Here is a 24771-nt window from a genome sequence, read left to right on the forward strand (position 1 = left end):
AGAAGTACTCACCCTGAGAGCTTCATAATCACAGGAAGAGGCCGCCAAGTTCGCGTGGGAAAGACAGACGGAGAGACATAGAATGTCGACCAGCAAAGCCTTAAGGGAAATGTAGTCCAAGGCCGGAAAAGCGGCGGTGCTGTCGATAGAAGGTAATCAGATACCAGCCTGCGCTTGGCCGCGGCGACAGTGCGGGCCGCATCGCGGAGATTTCTGGGAGTGCTCACTCGGCCTCGGAGTGCGCAGGCGCAGCGCACCGAGTGGACATTTTGGTCTTTGTCCGCGGGTCAGTCCGGCCCCTGGGTCCACGTGGCGCGAAAATAGGAGGTGGGACGTGGGTGTCTTGGGCCGATGGGGTCTGGGAGGTTATGAAGAGAAGGATTCCAGATCTATTGGGGTGCGGCGCGAGGGTGGGGAGTGGGTTTAAGAGCTTCTGGCCTACATGTAGGGTGGGGGTGGGGGCCTCTGAGGAGGGTTCGAGCGTGCATGACCCTGAGTTTGACCGCAAGTTTGATCGGATGTTTGAGATTATTGATGGAGAAACTGGGGGTGCAGCGTTGTGTATGGTTGCTTCTAAGAGAGAGAGATGTAGGAAACCAGCATTGAGAGAACAACATCCGAGCGGCACTTCCCGTGTCGAAAGTGCTGATAATAACGGTGCTGTCTTCCTGGAACATCTAATTACTTGAAGATTTGAAGGGGGATAAAAGCTAAGTGGTAAATACTTTTTAAATGGACTTTTGTATAAAAGCGCGTTTCTTTTTAATTGGGGTAGAATGCAAATCACCGTGTTTTTTTTTTTAAACAAAAATATTTCAAAGGAAATTTTTGTTAGGGGGAGCCTGCTTCAAACGGTCTCAAATATCCTGATCTTTGGGGTACTTTAATAGGTCTGCTGTTAATTTAGCGTAAATATCAGCCTTACATTTTGAGAAGCAGTGTCATATAGAGCAGAAGGCCGAGGACTGGGGAGTCAAGGGTTTGGGGTTCTAGGTTCGGCACGGTTACCCTCGTTCTTTGAAAAAAACTTAGTTCCTGCAGTGTTTATCCATGAGTCTGGACTAGTTAGTTGTCCTAACTCCTAAATGCGTGGAGATGTTCCCAGGTTGTATGGATTTTGTGAAGTAACGAAAAAGTCTAAGGAATCCACTTTCAGTTATCCTTCACGTTATTTTAAATAATTGGGTACCAAATCAATATCTACAAATCAGTAGCCTTCAGATAGACAAACCACAGCCAGTTAGAAGGTATAATAGAAGACAACCATTATTTATAAGAACAGTTTTTTAAAAATTGAGGAATAAACTTAAGAAATGTGCAAAACTATTGGAAAAGAACTTTAAAATACTTCTAAAGGGCATAACGTAAGATGTGAACAAATATAGTGTTTTTCAATAGGAAGACATCTTAAAGAAGTGTGTGCAAATTTAAGTAAATTTATTAATTTAATGTTATCCCAATAAAAGTATCCACAGATTTTTTTTTTTTTTTTTGGACCTAGGTAAGCTGATTCTGCACTTAATATGGAAAAATAGACAAGCTAGAATAGCTAGTAAAACTCTGAAGAAGGAAAGCAGTTGGGGTGTGGGGAGGTCGGAGCCCAATAGTAACATTTTTTTTTTTTTTTTGGCCACTCCCCTGGGCTTTTGTGATGTTAGTTCCCCAACCAGGTATTGAACAGGCACCCTCAGCAGTGAAAGCGCAGAGTCCTAACCACTGGACCACCAGGGAATTCCCCCAACAGTAACATTTTAAATCCTCAGAAATTGAAATAGTATTGGTATTAGCAGGAAGCAGACCTATGAAGGGCAATTCAGCATTATGTATGATAACTACAAATGTATTTTCTTTTTGACTTATTTTACAGATGGAAATTCATTCTGCAAATGTACCTGAATTTACATGAAGTTATACAGGTACAAGGTTGTTCATTGCAGCAGTGTTTCACATAGGAAAAGATTAGAAACAATTCATGCCCATCAGTAGGAGATTGGTTCGATAAAATTATAATGTATGTATACAACAGAATAATTTGCAGCTCCATAAAAGAATGAGGAGGAAGCTTTCTATATATTGACACTGAAATAACTCCAGAATTGTATTGTTAAGTGAAAAATGCAAGATGCAGAATGTATGGTATGCTTCATTTGGAGTAAGAAAGGGGAGAGATAAGAATATATACTTGTATTTGTTTCCTTTAAGAAACAAGATCCACAAGAAACTAGTAAGAGTGGCTACCTCTGTTGGGGGTAGAGGTACTGGCATAGATAGGACAAGGGCAAATAGCTTTCTATGTTTGTTTTTTTTTTCCCCTGACTATATGAGTTTAGTATATATTCAAAAGTCAAAGTAATTTTTTTTTAAAAGGAGGACATAGGCCATAGAACCAGACTCTTTCCTCTGCCACTTTGTACCTTGGTGACCTTAGGCAGGTACTCCCTTGTGCCTCAGGTTCTCATCCAGTATTATAGAGAAAATAATAGTATCTGATTCATGGAGTAGTTGTGTAGATCGAGGAGTTCTAAAGAATAGTGCCTTATTACTTAGTAGTACTGGATAAATTTTAAGTAGTACTATTATTACTATCTATAGAATAATACTTTCTCAGAAATAATGCCACTTGCAGCAAGGTGGATGGACCTGGAGATGATCATACTAAGTGAAGTTAAGTCAGACAGAGAAAGACAAATATATGATAGGCAGAATCTAAAAAAAATGATACAAATGAACTTATTTGCAAAGCAAACACTCAGAGAATGAATTTATGGTTACCAGAGGGAAAGAGTATGTGTGTGTGTGTGTGGGGGGGTAGATTGGGAGTTTGGGATTGACATGTACACAGTACTATATTTAAAATAGATAACCAACAAGGACCTACTGTATAGCACAGGGAACTCAGCTCAATATAATAACCTAAATGGGAAAAGAATGTGAAAAAGAGTGGATACTTGTATGGGTGTAACTAAATCACTTTGCCGTACACCTGTAACTAGCACATCATTTTTTTTTTTTTTAATAAATTTATTTATTTATTTTTGGCTGCATTGGGTCTTCGTTGCTGCATGCGGGCTTTTTCTAGTTGTGGTGAGCGGGGGCTATTCTTTGTTGTGGTGTGCAGGCTTCTCATTGGGGTGACTTCTCTTGTTGCGGAGCACAGGCTCTAGGCACACGGGCTTCAGTAGTTGTGGCACGTGGGCTCAGCAGTTGTGGCTTGTGGGCTCTAGAGTGCAGGCTCAGTAGTTATGGCACACGGGCTTAGTTGCTCCGTGGCATGTGGGTTCTTCCCGGACCAGGGCTTGAACCCGTGTCCCCTGCATTGGCAGGTGGATTCTTAACCACTGTGCCACCAGGGAAGCCCTAGCACATCATTGTTAATCAACTATATTCCAATATAAAATAAAAATTTTTAGAAAATTCAGAAAGGGACAAAAAATTTCCTCAGAAACAGTACAGTCATTCTTACTGTTTCTGGTAAAAATTTCTGAAAGATTCAGATATGTAGATGCTCTTTTTTAATTTCCATGTTTAAGCATTTTTTTTTTTTGACATTTTCTTTTGTAACTGGAATGAGGAAGTTAGAGTTCTTTGTTCAGGTTACATTCATCCTTAGAAATTCATCACTGCCTCCTTCATGAGATTTGTTCTTTGATTTCTGTGATGGTTACTTTCTCATGGTTCTAATTCAGAGCCTCTGATGATATTTTTAAAAAATCCTAATTGTGACCTGTTTTGGGTCAGACTACATCAGAGGTGATCTTCAAATTGCATAACATAAGAAGAGAAATATATGACTGGTCCACCATTAGTGATTGTATTTTCCCCTTTATGACCAAAGTGTAATCTGTATGGTTTCATAATTTGGCACGGTACAGATGTCCATTCCCCATCAATCATTTAATGAATGGTTTTAACACCAATAAATAATCCTTAGCGGAATCAATAATTTCTTCAAGGTTGCAAAGTGATTTTCTAGTTTTTTCATTCCTTTTACGTTTATTTGATTGCTACCTCAAATTGTGTCAAATTTATCCTGGCTTTTTCTTTAAGCATCATTTTAAAGTTGTGCTCTAATAACTGCAGCTAGTTTTCTTTTTGGTAGTCATATTGTCACAGTTTTAGTCAGTGGATGTTCCTTCATGCTAACTCCTGTCTCATTTTAACTTGCCCCCATTTAACTTTGAAAGCTATCTTGCACTCCAGGCCCATCTTGTACCTTCCCTCCCAGACTTGGAATTAGCTGTTTCTTCAAGGAGCTCTGGTTCCTTTTACTGGAGAGTGGTATTGGAGACCAAGATCTGGGTGCTGGATGTTCGTTCTCCCCCCTGCCCCCCACTTTCGGCTTCTTTGGCTTCATTGCTGTGCATGGGCTTTTTCCAGTTGCGGAGAGTGGGGGCCACTCCTCGCCATGGTGCGCGGGCCTCCCATCGCGGTGACCTCTCCTGCTGCAGAGCACCGGCTCCAGGCGCGTGGGCCTCAGTAGTTGTGGTATGCGGGCTCAGCAGTTGTGGCTTGTGGCCTCCAGAGTGCAGGCTCAGTAGCTGTGGCGCACGGGCCCAGCCACTCTGCGGCATGTGGGATCCTCCCGGACCAGGGATCGAACCCATGTCCCCTGCACTGGCGGGCGGACCCAGGGAAGCTCCTGGATGTTATTTTATTGTTGCAGAGGTAACATTGTTTCAAGGCCATTTCAGAGACGGAACTAGAAAACCCATTTTGAAAAATCATGAGTTCATATTAACATTTATAATTCAGTTTAAATGGTTCAGTATTTTTACCTCATACTTAGCTCCTAATTGTATTTTATAGTAAAAATTTTGGAACAGGTTAATATAAGTATGGGATTATTTGCTTTATCCTGCACTATAAAAAAAAAATGGTTTCAAAAATAACAATGTTGATAGTAGTAACCATAAACATACTGTATCATGTGAAAATTTTCTTTGTAGCTATTTTTGTCCTTAGAATGCATCCCACGAAAGATGTGTAGTCAAAGTTCTCTGTTATAAATCCTTTCTTTGAGGAATTATGTTACCAAGTTAATGTACAGTTGAGTTCATTTGTTTCAATTTCAAGTTCAGGGATTGCTTTTATTAAAAATGAATTTTATCATATAAAAAGTAAATAATGCATTTCTGTGATTCAACAAAAACTATATCTCATAGAGATATCTCATTCTGCTCCCCTCCCCATCACATTCTTCTCTGTCCCAATTAAATATAGTTTCTTGTTTTTTTGTTTCTTTATCCTTCAAGTAGATTTTTTTTGTTTGTTGGGCCATTAGTGTATGTTTATTCTTCCCTCCTATCCCCCACTGTCCTGACGTAAAAGATATACTATGTACATCTGTGTTCCTCACTTTCTTCACTTAACAATATGTCCTGGAGATATCCTTTATTAATGATTATATATATATATTTTTCTTTTTAACTGCCTTATAAATAAGATGCCATTGTGTGCGTGTACCGTAGTTGATTCTGCTCTTGGACATTTGGGTTGTTTCCAATCTTTTGCTGTTACTGCAGTAATGAATAATTTTTCATCTATGTCATTTTGTACTTATGCAAGATTATCTCCAAAGTAGATTGCTACAAGTAGAATTGCACGTAGGGCTAAGTACTTTCATTTCCATTAGCAATCTACAAGAACACCTTTCCTCCTAGAACCTTATCATCAGAATGTAGAGTTGAATATTTTTTTTGCCAAAGGTATGAGTGAAAATTGGTATCTCAGTGTAGGTTTAATTTACATCTCTATTATGGGTGAGGTTGAGTATCTTCCATATGTTTAAGGGCCACATGTACTTATCTGGGAACTCTGTTCATATCCTTTTCCTCCTTTTACTGTAGGGTATCTCTTTCTTCTAGGAGCTGTTAAATTACATTAGAAAGGTTAGCCCTATGTGAAATGAGTTGCAGGTTTTTTTCCAAGTTTTAAATTTGTGTTTTGATATTGTTCACAGTGGTTTGTTTTTTTAAACCATGTGGAATCAGGTAGTTTTTATTTTTATGTAATAGATTTATCAGTCTTTTCATTTATGGTCATAGAAAGCCTTTCGCACTCCAGGTTTCACCTATACTTTCAAATCCTTAAAAGATTATAATTTCTATGGGTTTTCATATCCTTGTGTATGATATTTAGGTTTGCATCCAGGTTTATGTTTTTCCAGTAGGCTACCCAGTTCTTCCAACACCATTTATTAAAAGGCCTTAACTCTACTATTTTAAGATTCCATTTTGATCATATACTAAATTCTCATGTTTTTGGTCTTATTTCTGGACTTTATATTCTCATCCATCTTCCAGCCTATATTCGTGTACCAATATTTATCTTTTTAGTATAGATGCTTTATAATTTTGTTTTAATATCTATTGTAGTTACTCTTATTGCTTGTCTTTTTCAGTTTCCTAATTCTTGTTTATTTTTCTTTGTAAACTTCAGAATCAGCTTGTCTAGTTCTAGAAAAAAAACTTACTGATATTGTATTAAATTTTGTAAAATAATTTAGGGAAAGGGACATTAGATCTCTATAATGTTAAATATTCTTGTCCATGTACATGATATGTGTTGTATATATTCCAGTTTACTTTTGGGTCTTCTAGAGTGTTTTAATACTTTCTTCATATAGGTTTTAGGCACTTTTTACTAAGTTTATTTCTAGGTACTTTATCTTTTATATTGCTGTTATGAATGGAGTCATTGTGCTATATATAAAGCTTGTTGATTTCTTTTATATATATATACATTTATTTATTTCTTTATTTTTGGCTGTGTTGGGTCTTCGTTTCTGTTTGCGGGCTTTCTGTAGTTGTGGTGAGTGGGGGCTACTCTTCGTTGCAGTGCGCGGGCTTCTCATTGCGGTGGCTTCTCTTGTTGTGGAGCACGGGCTCTAGGCACGCGGGCTTCAGTAGTTGTGGCACGCAGGCTCTAGAGCGCAGGCTCAGTAGTTGTGGCGCATGGGCTTAGTTGCTCCGTGGCATGTGGGATCTTCCCAGACCAGGGTTCAAACCCGTGTCCCCTGCATTGGCAGGCGGATTCTTAACCACTGCACCACTAGGGAAGTCCCAAAGTTTGTTGATTTCTATAAGTTAATTTTATTCCCTGCATAATTTATTGAATTGTTGTTTATAATTATATTTTAAAATGAGGCAGTGGGCATCCTTACCTTTATTTAGAGTTTAATAGAAATGCCTTCAATATTTTTGCATTAGATAAGATGCTGGCTTTCGTGGTCAGATATAGATTATGATTACCTATATATGTATAAATTACCCATGCTGCCTGGGTCTCTGGGGATATGAGTAGAAACAAAAAGTTTAAGGCTGAGACCACTGCTATGCCTCAGATACAACAACCAGGAAAGATCACATTAATCAAGGAAATAAAAATCCCTCTAAACTCTGATAGCTGCAGTCTTTTTTTTTTTTTAATTAATTTATTTATTTTATGGCTGTGTTGGGTCTTCGTTGCTGCACGCGGGCTTTCTCTAGTTGTGGCGAGCGGGGGCTACTCTTCGTTGTAGTGCGTGGGCTTCTCATTGTCGTGGCTTCTCGTTGCGGAGCACAGGCTCTAGGCGCGCGGGCTTCAGTAGTTGTGGCATGCGGGCTTAGTAGTTGCGGCTCGCGGGCTCTAGAGCACAGGCTCAGTAGTCGTGGCGCACGGGCTTAGTTGCTCCGCGGCATGTGGAATCTTCCCGGATCAGGGTTCGAACCCGTGTCCCCCGCATTGGCAGGCGGATTCTTAACCACTGCGCCACCAGGGAAGTCCAGCTGCAGTCTTTAAAAAAGTCAAATATAACAAAAGTAAGATGTCCATTCCTATTTTCTTTTCATTTCCTCCTTTTGGGTGACCATTTCTTAAATCAGTTTCTCCATTTATCTTTTATGTTCTTTTTATAGCTTTGCTTGTTGCTTCTTAAAGTTTTTATGTCTTTTTAAAAAAATTAATTTTGTTACATTGTGTTTCACTTTTTATCTACTTGTGGCAGTAATTTTCAGGTGAGTTTAACTGTTGGAAAATTATGCTGTTCATTGCCACTGTTTTCCTTAAAGCATCCTTGTATGGACACAGACAAAATATTTTGTGTTTCTCATGTTTGTATGAGGTAGGTATTCATAGACAAGTACCAGGAAAAAGGAAACATAGTAGCATTCTATACTTCAAAGCTCATGTGCCTCTTCTAGTGTTTAAAAGCAGAGGGCTTCCACACCTTCTCTGGCTAGATGACCCTAACTTGGTTGAGGCAGACTTTTATCTCCATCTCTCTGTTTCCCATAGATCTTCATAGTACTTGCCTTCCAGGATGATGCATTTGCTTTTTTTTTTAATATATAAATTTATTTATTTATTATTTTATTTTTGGCTGTGTTGGGTCTTCGTTGCTGTGTGCGGGCTTTCTCTAGTTGTGGCGAGCGGGGGCTACTCTTTGTTGCCGTGCGCAGGCTTCTCACTACGGTGGCTTCTCTTGTTGCGGAGCAAGGGCTCTAGGCACACGGGCTTCAGTGGTGGCGAGTGGGCTCTAGAGCGCAGGCTCAGTAGTTGTGGCGCATGGGCTTAGTTGCTCCGCAGCATGTGGGATCTTCCCGGACCAGGGCTCGAACCCATGTCCCCTGCATTGGCAGGCAGATTCTCAACCACTGCACCACCAGGGAAGCCCCCAAGTACTTTTTAAGCCTGCTCTTTCTGCTTTCCCTGCAGTCTCTTTCTGTTTAATCTAGGTCTTGCTTTCATTAGTTCCGTCTTAGGGTAAGGCCTACTCGTTCTGGAAGGAAATACTAGCTGCAGATTTCTGAACTCCTTAAGTCCTGAGAATCTCCCTCAGCATTTCGAGTTCTTCCTAGGCTTCTTTGTAACTTCTTTAGGCCTCCTGTTTGGGTTTCCCTTTGGCAGAGATATATGGAGTTTGGGGGTTTGGCTTTTTTTTTTTTTCTTTTGTTGCTAGTCCTGTTGTTCATGATTAGACTTCATTACAACAGTTCTCACTCAGGGTGAATCCCTCATTCTGAGAGTGAATATTTGCTAGTTATTTCTGAGATCTGTTAACTCAAGGACTTCTCGCCATTATCTAGTCTTTTTTGCTACACTTATTACACTATTGTGGTTCCTGTACCACTTCGGCTATTTTGGGTTTTTGGGCCGCACTTACAAATAATTTAGAGTTAACATAAATTCTCCCTACTAGTTTCACTACAGATGTAGTGTATGGATTAGCTTCTTGCCCCCTTGTTCCACCCTCCCCATTACCCCATTATTCTTGATGTTTTATATGGTTTTCAGGAAGAGTATTTGCAAGATTGAAACTAAGCAGCGACCATGCTCCTGTGAAACCTTTCCTTGTGTCCTTGACCTTTGGTGTTCCTAGGATTCTGTCCTTGACCGTCTTCACGTACTGTGTATGTTCTCTATAAGCAGTCACAGTAGTATTCCACCTGTCTTCAACAGCAGTGATATTCTGACAACTGACAAATTCCCATTTCCATTCTAGGCTGTTCTGAGCTCCTAATTTATATATGCAGTTGTGTAATGGATATACTTGCCTGCATGATCCTCAGAAACCTGACACTCTGAATGTCCAGAAGATCAAACTTGATCTCCTTTTGCAGGCTGTTTCTAGGCAACTCGCCCTCTCATGTTTATCTCTGTGTACATTACTGTTTAAAGTAGGCTGTAAGCCTTCCATCTGCTACACCCCAGTACAAGCTGGTGACCAAGCTTTTTCAACACACGTAGTAGATAGAGTGTATAAGTAGTAACTTAGGTTTTTTTAGGATTTTGCTTTTCTTTTTTAATGGTTTCAATTTTATAGAAAAGTTGCATGTACCCTTTCTAGAGAAGGGTACATGTGCAGAGCAGTCCCATATACCCTTTACCCAAATTCACCAATCATTTACTTTTTTATTGCTTTATTTTTCCTTCTCTTATTCTCCAAATATGTGTGTAAATTTTTTTTCTGAACTATTTGAGACTAAGTTGTATACATGCTCCCTTTATCTGCAAATACTTCAGCATAAATTTTCTAAGAACAAGAACATTCTTATACATAACCATGGTACAGTAATCAAAATCAGAAAATATAATGCCAATACTATTGTTTAATTCAAAATCCATATTCAAATTTTGTCCATTGTCTGAATAATGTTCTTAAAAACGTTTTTTTGAATGTGTGGATGAACATATATTTACAGGATATTTTTAGTATATAGTTTCTTTCAGAGTATATTGCTAGCAAAGTAAATATTAGGACTCCAGGTAAACTTCAGTTCTTATTCCTGAATACTGTCAAGAACAACTTTATCCATGTGGCTTAGTTCTGTTAGGTGTATGTTGTTATAGTCATAGATATGAGTATTGAATTTCATCCAGGAATAAGGGCCACAGTTAAAATCCACTTAGGAGCCTACATAGGAATGTGGTGCTAGAGAACAGTAGCAGCCAGTCATGTAAGGTATGAACAGCTTTTCCTATGGAGGTCAAATTTTCAAAATACATTCCCTCTTTCTTCCTCCATTTCTGGATGTGTGGAGCCTTAAAAGGTTCAATGAGTGTATGGCTTTGAAATTCAGGACCCAAATAGTCCCTTTGCTCGTATTAGTTGTGTGTGCTTTAATCTCTAAGACAAAAAGTCATTACTTTGTTCTTTTTCACAGGGTCGCTTCCTTGTGCATTCCTGGAGACTGCACCTTCCTCATCCTTCGGAAGGCCAGGAGGCCCCAGGGCTCAGCCTGAGTTCTAGGACAGAACTTTGGCTCCAGCATTAACATTCTAGTGCTGTGTCATTTCCCCAATAGCAGGTTATAAGCTGGCCAAGCTGTATGTGATCTTCTGTTGAAGCAAGAAGACGAAATCTGGATGGTGGAGAAAGAAGTATAAAGGAAATTTGTCCAGGTGAGTGCATCACAACCAGGCGGGTCACAGTTGTTCAGTCAGCATTGCCACCTCTGAAATGCTTTTAAGGATGTTTTCTTACAGGCCCTAGTCTTAGAGTATCACTTGATACGAATTCTTTAGAAACCTGAAGGACATTTCCAGTCATTTTTTCTTTTAGTAGTCTACTCCTTTAATCAGATGCTAGAGGACCAGGTTCCCGTCTTACCTTTATTCTGCATGTCAGCACTTCGCACTTCATTTGTACTGCATCTGTGTGATTGTTCTCTCTTTCACGATACCCTCAGTCTCATATCCCCTGATGTGTATAGACTCCTTTCCTTGTGCATTCTTTTATATGTCTTAAGTCTTTATATATTATCTGATATTTAGGTTCCTTTTTATTACTTACCAATTTCTCTCATTCTTTCAGTGGTTAAATGCCTCAGCATTATATTTTACATCTGTAATCACACTTCCTGTTGTCTTCTTATCCAACGCCCCCATTATACATCAACAAACTCCTGCCTCCCTCCCTTCTGCCGCCATGAACCTCTTTCAGAAGTTTTTGCCTTAGAAGTCAATTCTACCTTTCTGCTGTGTATGTGTGTATGGATGTATGAGTCAGTATTTGTTTTTTAATGTAATACATGAATTTGTAAAAATTTTTGAACATCAGGTATACAGTGAAAAAGTCTGCTGTTCTGACCCTGAGTCCTGTAGTTCTTTTTCAGAGATGCAGTCACTTTTAAGAGTTTCACATGTATCCTTCTTGAGGTAGTCTACGAATAAACCAGCATATATTATGTATCTGTGCTGCAAATATGAATATATATAAGCCCTCAGTTTTCCGTTTCATGTAAATGGTGGTATGTATTCTATTGTGTACATAGTTTTCTTTTTTTCTCTATCAACATTTAATTTGTTTAACCTATCTCGTACTAATGGACATTTAGGTTGTTTCCAGGCTTATGCAATTGAAGATGCAAGTGCATATACTTGTTTATATTGCTTTGCAGAGATGTGCAGATATAGTTACATCATAATTTACTCTAAGTGGAAGTGCTGGGTCAAAGTTATGTTTATTTATAGGTTTGATAGAAATAGGCACATTGTTCTCAAGAGAAGTAAACCAATTTACATTTCTGCCAACATGGTATATTCGTATATTCAATAAATATTTACTGAATGATTTGTATTTGGCACCAGTTCAGTTACTAGGGAAATGTCAGTGATCAAAGCAGTCAAAAATTCCTCCCTCTTGAGGCCTATATTCTAATTGGGGAAGGCAGACTATGAATAAATAGGTAAAAGAAATATTCGGTGGTGAGTCCTATGCAGAAGAGTAAAGCAAGGAAAACTGGCATAGAGAGGGCCAGTTGGGGGTTATAATTTTAAATAAGTTGGTCAGGGAAAGGTCTCGTTAAGAGGATGGCATTTAAGAGTATGAGAGTGGGGCATGCAGTATTTGGTGGAAGAACATTCAGCCAAAAGGAACAAAAAGTCTTAAAAACCCTGAAGCGTGCTGAAGCGTGCTGTTCAAGAAATAATGATCAGGGCAGTGGGCTGGAGCAGAGTGAACAAAGGGAATAAGAATAAGTTTGGTTAGGTTAACAGTCTAAACCATAGACTTTGGCCTTTATTCTGAGTGATTTTGGTAGACCATCAAAGGGTTTTGAGGTAAATCACCAAATTGTATGAAGCCAGTAGTCAAGCAATAAATATTGTTAAATACCATAATTCAGCTATCCCTTGTGGCTCAAGCCACCATTAGACGCTTTGCAAGTTGGCAAGGTATCAAAGCTGAGCGTATTCAAGTTCGCTGACATATATGGAGGAAGAGTCACTCTACTCCTCTCTGCTTAGTAACCATTCTCTAAACATTGGTTCTTCTCGCCTTGGCAGATAGAACTGCTTTCCTTTTTTTTTTTTTCTCCTGCTCCTCCCAGGCATGTGAACCTGAAGGAATCCTGGGTTTTTTTGTTTGTTTGTTTTTTTAATATTTATTATTTATTTGGTTGTGCCAGTTCTTAGTTGTGGCTTGCTGGCTCCTTAGTTGTGGCTCACCGGCTCCTTAATTGCAGCTCGTGTCCTCCTTAGTTGCGGCACTACTCGTGGGCTCCTTAGTTGGCAGCTTGCTGGCTCTTTAGTTGTGGCATGCAAACTCTTAGTTGCGGCATGCATGTGGGATCTAGTTCCCTGACCAGGGATTGAACCCAGGCCCCCTGAGTTGGGAGCTTGGAGTCTTAACTACTGCACCACCAGGGACGTCCCAGAACTGCTTTCCTTTAAAAGCCTGTTAGGATAATTGAGATCGTAATATGCTCTACCACCAAAAAAAAAAATATTCTAATAAAAATGAAATATTTGGGGAAAAAAGCGGGGGCGTGTGAGGTGAGGAGTGAAAAGATCAGAATTACAGTTTGGCTGCTATAAAGAAAACATGGTAGAGGGGATTAATGGGAGGCTATTGCAGTAATCTAGGTAGTAATTGTACTTAGTGACACATAGTCAGATTCTTAAGATATTTTAAAGGAACAGCTGACAAGATGGACTTACTTTATGTTGGTTATGAGAGAAAGAAGAGTTGTTGATGACTCTTTAACTAGAAGAAGATGAATTACCATTTACTGAGATAGGAAGACTTCAGGAATTTTGGGAGATAGATCAAGAGTTTTCTTTTGGACTCGTTAATTGTGACATATCTACTGGTCCATCATCTAAGTGCATATTCAGGTAGACAGTTGGATGCACAAGTCAGGAATTGAGGAAGATAGAAAGTTGTGATGACTTCTGTTCTGCTGTACTAATAAGCTGCTTTATTCATTGATGGTGTCTCTGCATTTTCTTGCTCAGTCTTAACTTTTCTTACCACTCAGGGATGCCAGTGTGTCCACCAAGTCTCCTGCATCCAGCCTACATTCCTGGATTCTGTTGTTAGAAACAAGGAGGTGGTGATAATGGCCCTTGAAGCTGTGCCTTTTGTTTTTGGAGAGCATTGTGCATGAGAGCTCTTCCTAAAAACAGCAGTGGCAGCTGCCCACTCATATCCTTTCTCATAAGACATTAGAATTATAGCTACTTCCTACTCTTATCAACAATGCAGTTTTCCCTTTTTTTTTTCCTCTTTATCTTTCTCCTTCACAGGCATAAAGTGAGCAGAGATGTCTATCATTTTAGAAGAAAGCATCTATTTATGTTATGTTTGAGTCCCTCCTCTAGGAATTCTCTCCCACTTAAGCTTGATTGGTGCTTTGATGGCCTGAGATGTTGCTTTTTCTGTCTTAAGTGTTTCCTTATCTTTTGCGCCCTCCCCCCCTCATCTTCTTACTGGAGGTGGCTTCTGGAACTCTGCATTCTGCCTTTCCTCCTTCCCTTTATAAACTAATTCCTAGAAAGTGACTCATTCATTCTGAAGTTAGAAGTAACTCTTTCTATAAATATCAATTTTTATTTTGGCACCTCCAGCCTTTTTGTCTTGCCCACCATAATTTTACCTGTTTACGGGATAAACAACTGTCCAATTGACTTCATTTTCATTGTGTCAGACCGTGAAATCATTAATATTCTACGCAAATTTAGAGATTTCAGCTCATTATTTCAGGTCCAGATGTTACTTCAAACCATTTTCAAATTAGGTCTGGATTATTTCTTTTCTTATGGTCCTTGTGATATGGTCAGTCAAACCCTTTAAAAGATATACTTTGCTCTCATCAAGAGAGGGCATGTTAACCATGTGAATATAAATGTGAACATATTTCCTTTCTATAAAATTATTTGAATCTTGGCCCTTGATTATGAAATACCCTACCTTTTCAGTTCCTGCTTATTTAAACCTGTTACTTCCTCTTTTTTTGATCTCCCCTCTGGTTGTCCATCCTACTTCACATTTCCCACAGAAATTCAAAAGTCCTTAGTAAATACCATCTTACGTGTTTTTTTGTTTTTATGTCTGGATATCTTACGAACTTGTTGAAAGGAAGGCCCATGTTTTATATTTTCTGTTTGCAGTTTTGATTACACATGTGGTAACTTGTTAAATCTGAATTATTATTGTGGAAGGTTTGTTTTTTTAATCAATTCTTAACATCTTCAAACACCATAAAACACTGAAAGAAGAGTACAGTGATCTCCTCTATACCCACCACATAGATTCAGTAGTTAGTATTTTGCCGTGTTTGATGTATCTGTATCCCAGTGCATGTGTATTGTGTGCATTATAGCACACAGACAGCATGACACTTCACTCCTAAAAAATTAAGCATTTTCTAAAAATACTGTGTGTCATCCCTCTATATAACAAAAATACCATTATCACGCCTTAGATGATTAGTCATAATGTGCTAATACTATGTAGTTAGTAGTCCATATTCAGATTCCCCAGTTATCTCCAGCATACTTTCTATAGCTTTTTTCTTTTTTTTTTTTTTGGCCTCTTCGAGCCTTGCGGGGTCTCAGTTCCCTGACCAGGGATTGAACCCAGGCCACAGCAGTGAAAGCGCCAGATCCTAACCACTAGACGACCAGGGAGGTCCCTCTATAGCTTTTTTTAAAATACCAGAATCCAGTCAAGGTTTAAACTTTGGGTTTGGTTGTTGTCTTTTTAGTCTTTAAACTCTAAACTCTCCTCCCCTCCTTTTTTCCCCCTTGGTAATGCCCCCTATTTTTAAAAAATAATTGCTATCAGCCATCCAAAGAAAAGAGTGGAGCTGTTACTGCAATCCAGCATCTCAGATTATAGTTAGCATGTTAAGACTTAGCTACATACAAATTTGGGTTTAAAAATATTTCATATGAAACACTTATTTTAAGAAAAGTGAATGTGATTGTGATTAGTAGTTAAGGGAAAGATGTTTAGAAGTAAGAGACAAGATTGGAGAAGTCTTTTTAAGAGCATGTTACTGGAGCTGCTTCCAGGAGGTTCTGTGGATTCTAGGAAGTGTAAAAACTAGGGGATCAGGCTAAGCCAAAGGACATAAGGAACAGAATATGTGTAATTGTGACTCACTGATAGCATATTTAACATGCTTGGCAGGCTTTTCCTCAGGGCCTCTGAACTTACTTAACTACTGCTTAGAATGCTCTTCCTCCAGATCACTCTTTCTTCCTTCATGTCTTGAATCTTGCCTTCTCAGAGGCCGCTCCATCTGAAATTGAAACTCTATCCCTTCCCTAATTTTATCTCATAGCACTTAAAACTTGTTAACAAACCATCTCCTTCATTTGTTTATTATTTGTCTCTGTCCACTAGAATGTAAACTTGATGGGTGCAGAAAATTTTGTCGGTTTTGTTCAGTACTGTTTATCCCTGGAGCTTAGAACTGTGCCAGGCACATAGTAAGGAAAGAAGAAGGTATTTGTGGAATGAATAATGAGAAGTGTTTTGAGCATCAGGTTCTCAAAGATTTTAGTCTTAGGAACTCTTCACATTTTTTTTTTTCTTTTTCTTACATAACAGCTTTATTAAGATATAGTTCAGATAACCAAATCTACCCTTTTAGGGTATACAGTTCAGTAGTTTTTATTATATTCACAAAGTCGTGCAGTCATCACCGCTATCACATTTTCATCACCACAGAAGGAAACCCAGTACCCAATAGCAATAAAATTTACAGTCCTAAAACTTGAGGACCCGCAAAGAGTTTTGGTTTATTATGTGGACTTTTGTGATATTTACTTTATTTAACAAAAAATGGAAACTTTTAAAAACATTTATTAATTTAAAAAAAAACCCCATTACATACAAACTTATATCGTTTCTTAATAAAAATAACAATTTTCCAAAATAAAAAAATTTAGTGAGAAGAGTGGCATTGTTTTGCATGTTTGTAAATATCTTTATTGTCTGGCTTAATGGGAGATAGCAGAATCTGCTATTGTAACCTGTTGTTTTGGTTGAAGTATGTTAAAAAATTGTGGCTTCACACAGATGTAGTTAGAAAAGGGAGAAGTATTTTAGTAGCCTTTTCAGATAATTGTGAATATTCTTTGGTACTATACCAACACTTGACAAGTGATCACTTTTTTTAAGATTAGCCATAATGTGAAATTTGAAACACATTTTTTTGTTCTCTTACATAAAATCCATTGGTTTGTCTTAAACTTTGAATGGATTTCTTACCCATGCGTGATTTTGTAATACCATGCATTTGTCTGTTGAATTATGGAGATCTTTCAAATGTTGATGTATCTCATTACACAATATCAAAACATCACAGTTTGTTAACATCACCAGTCTCATTAGAAAAGTTTTTTAAGTATTGGGAAGCTATCAGTCTCATGGTGGAGGATTTATGGTTTTCTAAAATTCTAATTTTTGTTTGAAACTCGAATTCTATCATTGGCAACATATACTGTCAGTTGTTTTCCTTAAGATGATGTCTTACTTTGTTCTGTCTGAAGGAAGTTCCTGGCAAACAATACCCAAGGCTTAATAACCATAGTTTGTAAGGCATTTATTAATTTATTTAAAGCAAATTAGTGGTGCTCCATAAAATAAAGTAAAAAATGGTGCTTCATGAGAAAAGTGGCTAGGTTTAGCTCACAACTTAGATGATTTGCCCAAGTGCTTTTCCTTGCTTGGTTTCCTATATTTAGCACAGACTCCCTTGGACTTTCTTCAGAATAGTTCAAAGCCCTCTCAATACTTGTTTCCACATGGTCAAATGCATTGGGAAATCTCCTTCCATTTTTCCCCTTAGAGATATTACTTCTAGAATTTTTGTCCTCCTGCTTCAGTCTAGACTGGCTGTACTCTGACTTGATAGTCAGCTCTTACTTATAGGTTTTCATCACCATTATCATAGAGATTTTCTTCATTTTTTCCCCTATGCATCCCCTCTTATTTGGATTCTACATCTGTTGCCTTCTCTGTCTACTAATTTTGGTGGAACACATCTTCTAGTACCACCCTGGGAGGAAAGGTGCATTTTGGGGCATTTGCATATCTGAAAAATGGATTTATTTGACTGTCTTATTAGATTGATAGGCTAAGCGTAAAATTTTTCTCTCAGAATTTTATCTCTAACTTCCTGTCTTTCTGTTGGGAAATTTTATTCTGATTCCTTTTTCTTTGAATGATATATGTTCTTTTTTCTGAAAACATTTATGGCCTCTTTTCTGTTTTGAAATGTCACAGTGATGTGTCTAGGTATGCATCTTTATTATTCATTGTGTGGGGTACCAAGTGGGCCTTTTAAGAATTCTAGAGAGGACTTCCCTGGAGGTCCAGTGGTTGAGACTCTGCACTTCCACTGCAGGGCACAGAGGTTCGATATTTGGTCGGGGAACTGAGATCCTACATGCTGCGTGGTGTGGCCAAAGAAAAAAAGGAAAGAAAGAAAAAGAAAAAAAGAGAGGGAAAAAAAGAAGTCTAGAGAGGGAATTCCCTGGCATTGCAGTGGTTAGGACTCCACGCTTTCACTGCTGGGGGCCGGGTTGGACACCTGGTTTTAGGGAACTAAGATCCTGCAAGCCGAGGCGTGCCCCCCTAAAACAAACAAACAAACAAACAAAACTTCTACCAGGAAATGACACTTGTCACCTGTGCTCATATTAACGGTATGACCCCTCTGCACTTAGGAGACCCTGTTATTGGTAAATGGTAATACAGTCTACTTTACCACCTTCCCCCTCACCACCCCCTCAACCCCAGTCTTAATTTGTAAGGGAACTTTTTCTTTCTGCTTCTTGCTTACAGAATCCTGTTATTGTTTCACTGATAAAATATCTTCTCATAACTGTGATTGGTTTTAGGGTTTTGTTGTTTGCTGTGCCTTACTTTTATTTCCTTAGACTTTCTTTTTTCTCTCAATGTTGATCTGTCATGTTAGTGGGGTTCCTCTAATGTGTGTGGAACACTGGCTGCACAGTCATACTTAAGAGTGATTCACTAAAACGTAAGCTCTTTTGTGCCTGGGTGCTTTTAGTCAGCTGGTAGGCTTTAGTGGATGAAAAATAGAATGCCTCATGGACTCAGGGTCTCCTCCTGCAGAAGCGTTATACTGCCTTCCTCTCATGAGCTCAGGTGTGGCCAGGTACTTCGTTTTGGCAAAAAAAAAAAAAAAAAAATGAGTGCAAGCAACAAGTATCATCTTAGATGGTGGGCATCCTATTTAAGTTTTTCACTGGCCTTTCAGTTTGTCCAGAAAAGGGTCCTTTCATATCCTGCTCACAGGTTGCCAACATTTTTTGGCATCAGCTGCATAATGGAACTGGAGGTTTCACCATATTGCATATAGATCCCATTGATTTCAGTATAGCACCTGTCATCTCATTTGTTGAGTGTCCCTGAGACTAGAGCTACTCTGATTAAATTTCTGCAAAGAATAACTTCCATTTCTTACAGAGTAGTGGTCCTTTGTCCTCCCGACTGACAGTAGAGGTCCAGCTGCAACTCACACAATCTTTTCTTTTTCCACCCAGCAACCATCCTTCATTCCTTCTTTTGAGATACTTGATTTCCCTTCATTTCCTGAGTCTTTCTGATATTTTGTGGCACAAATTGGCTTGCTTGACATTGGCATCCTCTTCTGGAATACCTTTATGTTATTTGAACTTCCTGAGCTCTTCCGTGTGTTGAAAATCTTCCATGTACTTTATGTTATCAAAAATTTTGTTAACACCTGTGTGTATTGATGTCTGCTATCATATTCTTTTTTCTTGTGAGTTTGTACCATTTTCCCTTTTCTTGTCATTTTAATGGAGTTTTAGAAGGAAGCAGTTGATTTTTCCTTTTTCCATTTCTTAGGAATCCCAGGTAGACTTTCTTAATTTTATGTGGTCATCTCTATATCCTGTTTGTTAATTCCTCATTTTTTGTTATATTCAATTTGCTGGATTATGAAATAAGAAAGATTATTTTTCAAGAATAATCTAAGCTTTATGTACATATGAATGTTAATTTTCAACCAGGGGTCCTGTATAAGGGTTTCCTTCTCAAAATTTAGTTGGAGACATTGGTCATGAGGATTCTTTCATACTGTTGAGGTGGGCTACCCGAGTTCATCCCCAAAAGCACAATCTGAGATTTTATTACTAGTAATGGGAAAATTCATAAATAATGATGATAACATAAAGCTAACATTGAGTGCTTACCATGTGCCAGCCACAGTTCTAAGCACATTGACTCCTTTAAATGATGATTCTTTGTACTCCATTTTAGAAGAAGCCTGAGAAGATGATGAGCAGATAGAGAGGCAACAAGACTTGGGAGGCAAGTTGCATCCAGCTCCAGTAAAGTACAGACTGAGGAAAAAAGCAGTGAATATAAGAAAATTGGAAAAATACTTCCTCTGATCTCAAACCTTATATCTTTTAAGGCAACACCTTTTTCAACTTAACCTAGAAAGAGTTTGAAACACAATTTAGACTTAGTTGTGTAGGAAAGAATCATCAATTAGTTTGGAAATCCTGCCACAGCTTACTCCTTGTGGTAATAACCCCTTTTAGGTATAAATCAGTGTGGAAATGCCTTCATTTAAAAAATTTTGAACCCCATATGATATCAGAGCATTCATACTGGAGAGAAAACCTATGAATTTACTGAATGTGGTAAAACTTTCACTCACATGTTGCACCTCATAAATGTAGAAGTCAGGCTGGAGAGAAACCCTGTGCTTCTAAGGAATATTGAAAAGCCTTTAGCTAGATAACAAATCTCATTGAGTAGAAGAAAATTCATACTGGAGAGAAACCAGTGAATGTAACAAAACTTCATTTGAGTATTAGAAAATTTAGAGTTGAAGAGAAAGCTTTGAAGGTACTAAGTATGATAAAGTTTTCTCTTGAACCTTATCTCTTACTCTGCATTTGAAAGGTCATACACAGAGAAGCCCTACAAATGTAAGAAATGTGGAAATACCTTCAGCTAAAAGTAAATTCTCATTCATCAAAAAATTCATACTGGAGAGAAATCTTGTGAATGTGGGAAAGCTTCCATTCAGATGTCACACCTCAGTCAGCAGAGAGTTTGTAGTGGGGAAAACCCCTTTGCCTGTAAGGTATGTGGGAAAGTCTTCAGCCACAAATCAACTCTCACTGAGCATGAGCATTTTCATAATAGAGAGAAACCTTTTGAATGTAATGAATGTGGAAAAGCATTCAGCCAAAAGCAGTATGTTATTAAACATCAAAATACCCATACTGGAGAGAAGCTTTTTGAATGTAATGAATGTGGAAAATCCTTCAGCCAGAAGGAAAACCTTCTTACCCATCAGAAAATTCACACTGGAGAGAAACCTTTTGAGTGTAAGGATTGTGGGAAAGCTTTCATTCAGAAGTCGAACCTCATCAGACACCAGAGAACTCACACAGGAGAGAAGCCCTTTGTATGTAAGGAGTGTGGGAAAACCTTCAGTGGCAAGTCAAACCTTACAGAGCATGAGAAAATTCATATTGGAGAGAAACCCTTTAAGTGTAGTGAATGTGGAACAGCTTTTGGTCAGAAGAAGTACCTCATAAAACATCAAAATATTCACACTGGAGAGAAACCCTATGAATGTAATGAATGTGGAAAAGCCTTCTCTCAGCGAACGTCACTTATTGTACATGTGAGAATTCATTCAGGTGATAAGCCTTATGAATGCAATGTATGTGGAAAAGCCTTCTCTCAAAGTTCATCTCTTACGGTGCATGTGAGAAGCCATACAGGTGAGAAACCCTATGGTTGTAATGAGTGTGGGAAAGCTTTCTCTCAATTCTCAACCCTTGCTCTACATTTGAGAATACACACAGGTAAGAAGCCTTATCAATGTAGTGAATGTGGGAAAGCTTTCAGCCAGAAATCACACCACATTAGACACCAGAAAATTCATACTCATTAAAAACCTGTGGATATCATGAAAGGTGTTCATCAGGAATTTACATCTCATAACATATCAGAAATAATCATTCTGAAGGAAAGCATCACAAATGAGAGAAACAAAAGCTAAAAACTTAAAGGACACCAGAGAATTCATCCTGAAGAGAAAGACATTTGTATGATAATATTCAGTAAAAAAAAAAAACATACAGCAAAGGTAATGCTGAAACTTTAGATGCATTTCCACTAAAATTGGGAATGGAAAACATGTTTAACATTGCCATCTGCATGGATCTGGAGCTCTTCACCAATGTAAAAGAAAAAAAAGGTTGCAAGTGTTAGGAAGGAAGAGACTTTTATGATATTGATTTAGCAGAACAGAAGAGATTCTGGAAACACCTATGCATTTATTAGAATTTATAATATAGAAATGGCATCACGAGATGAGAATATAATGGGACTATTTAAAAAATGATTTGATTTGGAGGAAATTTGTTCTCCAAGGGGAAAAAAAAAAACAAGAACTATACACAAAGGTAAGATCCAAGGGGGTTAGGTTAAAAACAGTAATATGAAAAAGCTATATACTAAAATGGTTATGACCTTGGGAGTTGGGAAACATTCCTTACAGCAAATTGAAAAACACCTAGCAATTCTACTCTGAGTTTGTATGCTCAGGAAATGTGTACCAGGCTATTTACTGTGGCATGATATGTAGTAGTCATAAATTGGAAACAACTTAAATGCCCATCAGCAACAAAATGGAAAATACTTACGATGGAATACTGTATATCTGTAAAATGTAATAAATGAGATCTATATGTATTACAGAGAAAGATCTCAAAAATCATGTTGAGGGGGAAAGATAAAGTTGCAGAATGACATATAATACGATGAGTTTTGTAAATTTGAATAAAACTTCCCTCAAAATTTCAGTGCTATATATTGGTAATAGATACATATATGTATGTATGTTTTTGAAATGTTTTTGAAATGGTTTGGAAGGATACAGACCAAACTCTTGATAGTGGTTGCCTGTGAAGAGTGGAGAAGGGAAGGGAATGCGTGTGGGAGAGGGCGGGATTGGATTGGTTAGAGGGGACTTCAGTTTTATATATAAACGTTCATTTCTCTTAAAAAAAAAGACTGCAAGAAAATATATTGAAATACTGGTTAATTCTGGATTGTGGTATATGGATATCTTGTCTTATTTTTTGTACTTTTCTGTATTTTTAAATTTTCTCAAAATTAACAAGAATGGGGGTGAGGATGGGAACACTGTACCTATAGAAATCATGTTCTAATGGATTCATTCGCAATCAGCTACTAAACTTTTTATAGAAAATATTTCTAAAATTTTATCAATGAGTGGATGGACTTGCTCTCTATGTAGTATGAAATTATCTATTTTATTAAAATTAAAAATGACAGCATAATCCAAATCTGTTTTAATTTATTTTTACATGATATAGTGTACACTATATGGTCTACACGTTTCTAACACTATTTTGTGACATATCATTTGAGCTTAGGAATTTTTAAGAACATTTAGTTTAAATAAGGATACACACACAGACTTCATATAATTTGTGTTTTTCAGATAAACTGACTTTGGAATGACCATTTTCCTGTCCTGTAAATTTCCATGGGAACAGCATATGCATTAAAAGTAAAGTTTTTGATTATTTCATTTTTAAAAAGAGAAACCATGCAACTTCCCAGAATGTTCACAATTCGAGTTAAATGCCAACACCTGGATCTCAGTTTTAACCTGCAGATTATTTCATTCCTCCCCCTGCTTTGACAAATACACCTTTTTTGTTTGTTTTTTCCAGCTCTGGTATAACTGACAAATAAAATTGTAAGATATTTGAAGTGTACAACATGAGGATTTGGTATACGTATACACTGTGAAGGGATTCTCCCCATCAAGTTACTGTTTTCTTTTACAAAGGTGGAGAGGATGAGATGGGTATGAAAAAAGTGGTCCAGACTCCGGGCAGAAATCTATTGTGTAAACCAATCCTTCCTGAAGATACTTATTATTTAGTCCCTCATCACAATGTAACTTGATATAAATAATGTTTTAAAATTTTCTTGAATGGTGAACATCAGCAATACAGCATTTGAGGTTGACTTTTTAAACTGCTTTTTAAAAAGCTCTTAAGGACTTCCCTGGTGGCCCAGTGGTTAAGACTCCGTGCTTCCAATGCAGGGAACATGGGTTCGATCCCTGGTGCAGGCTTCAATCCCTGGTTGGGGAACTAAGATCCTGGATGCCATGCGGTGCAGCCAAAAAACAAAAACAAAAACAACTCTTAAACTCAGCTAAATGCCACAACATTACCGTGTATCTTTTATTAGCCGTTTTGGAGGAATGACCATCACTTAAATACGTGAGTCTTAGTCCTTTCTAGTATGAAGTTCCACAACCCCCTTTTTAAAAAGGATGTTATATACTATATCTACTAAGGAATTGCACCAGATGTTTGTACACCATTTAAAAATTGCCTTCAGGGAATTCTCTGGTGGTCCAGCGGTGTTAGGACTCTGCACTTTCATTTCCGAGGGCACGGGTTCAATCCCTAGTCAGGGAACTAAGATCCCACAAGCTGTGCGGCACGGCCAAAAAGAAAAAAAATTGCCTCTGCTTATCAACCACAGTAGGAAAAACAAAGATTTTAGTCATAAGGCATTTTCCTGAACTACTTTTTTCTCCTTAATCTCACATGCTTCACTTAGCTCTTAACTCTGCTCCTGTGTTTTTGCAGCTTTGGAGTCAACAGAGTAAATAAAGCCTGACGCTAAGACAAAACCAAGAGGATACCTTAATGTGTCTGTTGACTGCGGCTTGGGATACCCCTCACCCCCATCCAGCTTGGCTGGTAGTGTTGACCCATAGAGGGAAGTTGAATCTGAAAATCAGAATCGTTATTTTACTCAGTATGTCAGGAGGCAGATGACCTGAACTTCCTAAGTACATCTGTCTTACTCCATCCTAATAGATACAAGTGACCAGATTATTGGAAACCTGAATCATTGTTAGTCAAGATTTATAAAATAAGTTGTTACTCCCACATTGCCCACGTTGCCAGGATACATATTAATAG

General features: G+C 38.1%; 1 protein-coding gene across 5 annotated transcripts; it reads left to right on the top strand.

Annotated features, from left to right (window-relative positions):
- The first annotated feature begins 42 nt into the window (after positions 1-42).
- ZNF146 (zinc finger protein 146) lies at positions 43-23097 on the top strand. Of its 5 annotated transcripts, none has more exons than XM_068528622.1 (4): positions 227-327; positions 1868-2011; positions 10644-10881; positions 20024-23097. In XM_068528622.1, exon 4 carries the CDS (start codon positions 20805-20807, stop codon positions 21681-21683), a length of 879 nt encoding a protein of 292 aa, XP_068384723.1. In that variant the 5' UTR covers positions 227-327; positions 1868-2011; positions 10644-10881; positions 20024-20804; the 3' UTR covers positions 21684-23097. The 5 variants fall into 5 exon arrangements, with proteins under 5 accessions (XP_068384725.1, XP_068384724.1, XP_068384723.1 ...); XM_068528620.1 differs by having other exon boundaries at positions 1868-1916; XM_068528621.1 differs by lacking the exon at positions 227-327 and adding an exon at positions 484-717 and having other exon boundaries at positions 1868-1916.
- The last annotated feature ends 1674 nt before the right edge of the window (positions 23098-24771 follow it).

The sequence above is a fragment of the Eschrichtius robustus genome, chromosome 19, assembly GCF_028021215.1.
Source record: "Eschrichtius robustus isolate mEscRob2 chromosome 19, mEscRob2.pri, whole genome shotgun sequence".
Taxonomy (NCBI): Eukaryota; Metazoa; Chordata; class Mammalia; order Artiodactyla; family Eschrichtiidae; genus Eschrichtius; species Eschrichtius robustus.

What these genes read in the sequence shown, in the direction of transcription:
- ZNF146 (XM_068528624.1), top strand. Translation starts at nt 20,805, where the DNA reads ATGTCACACCTCAGTCAGCAGAGAGTTTGTAGTGGGGAAAACCCCTTT.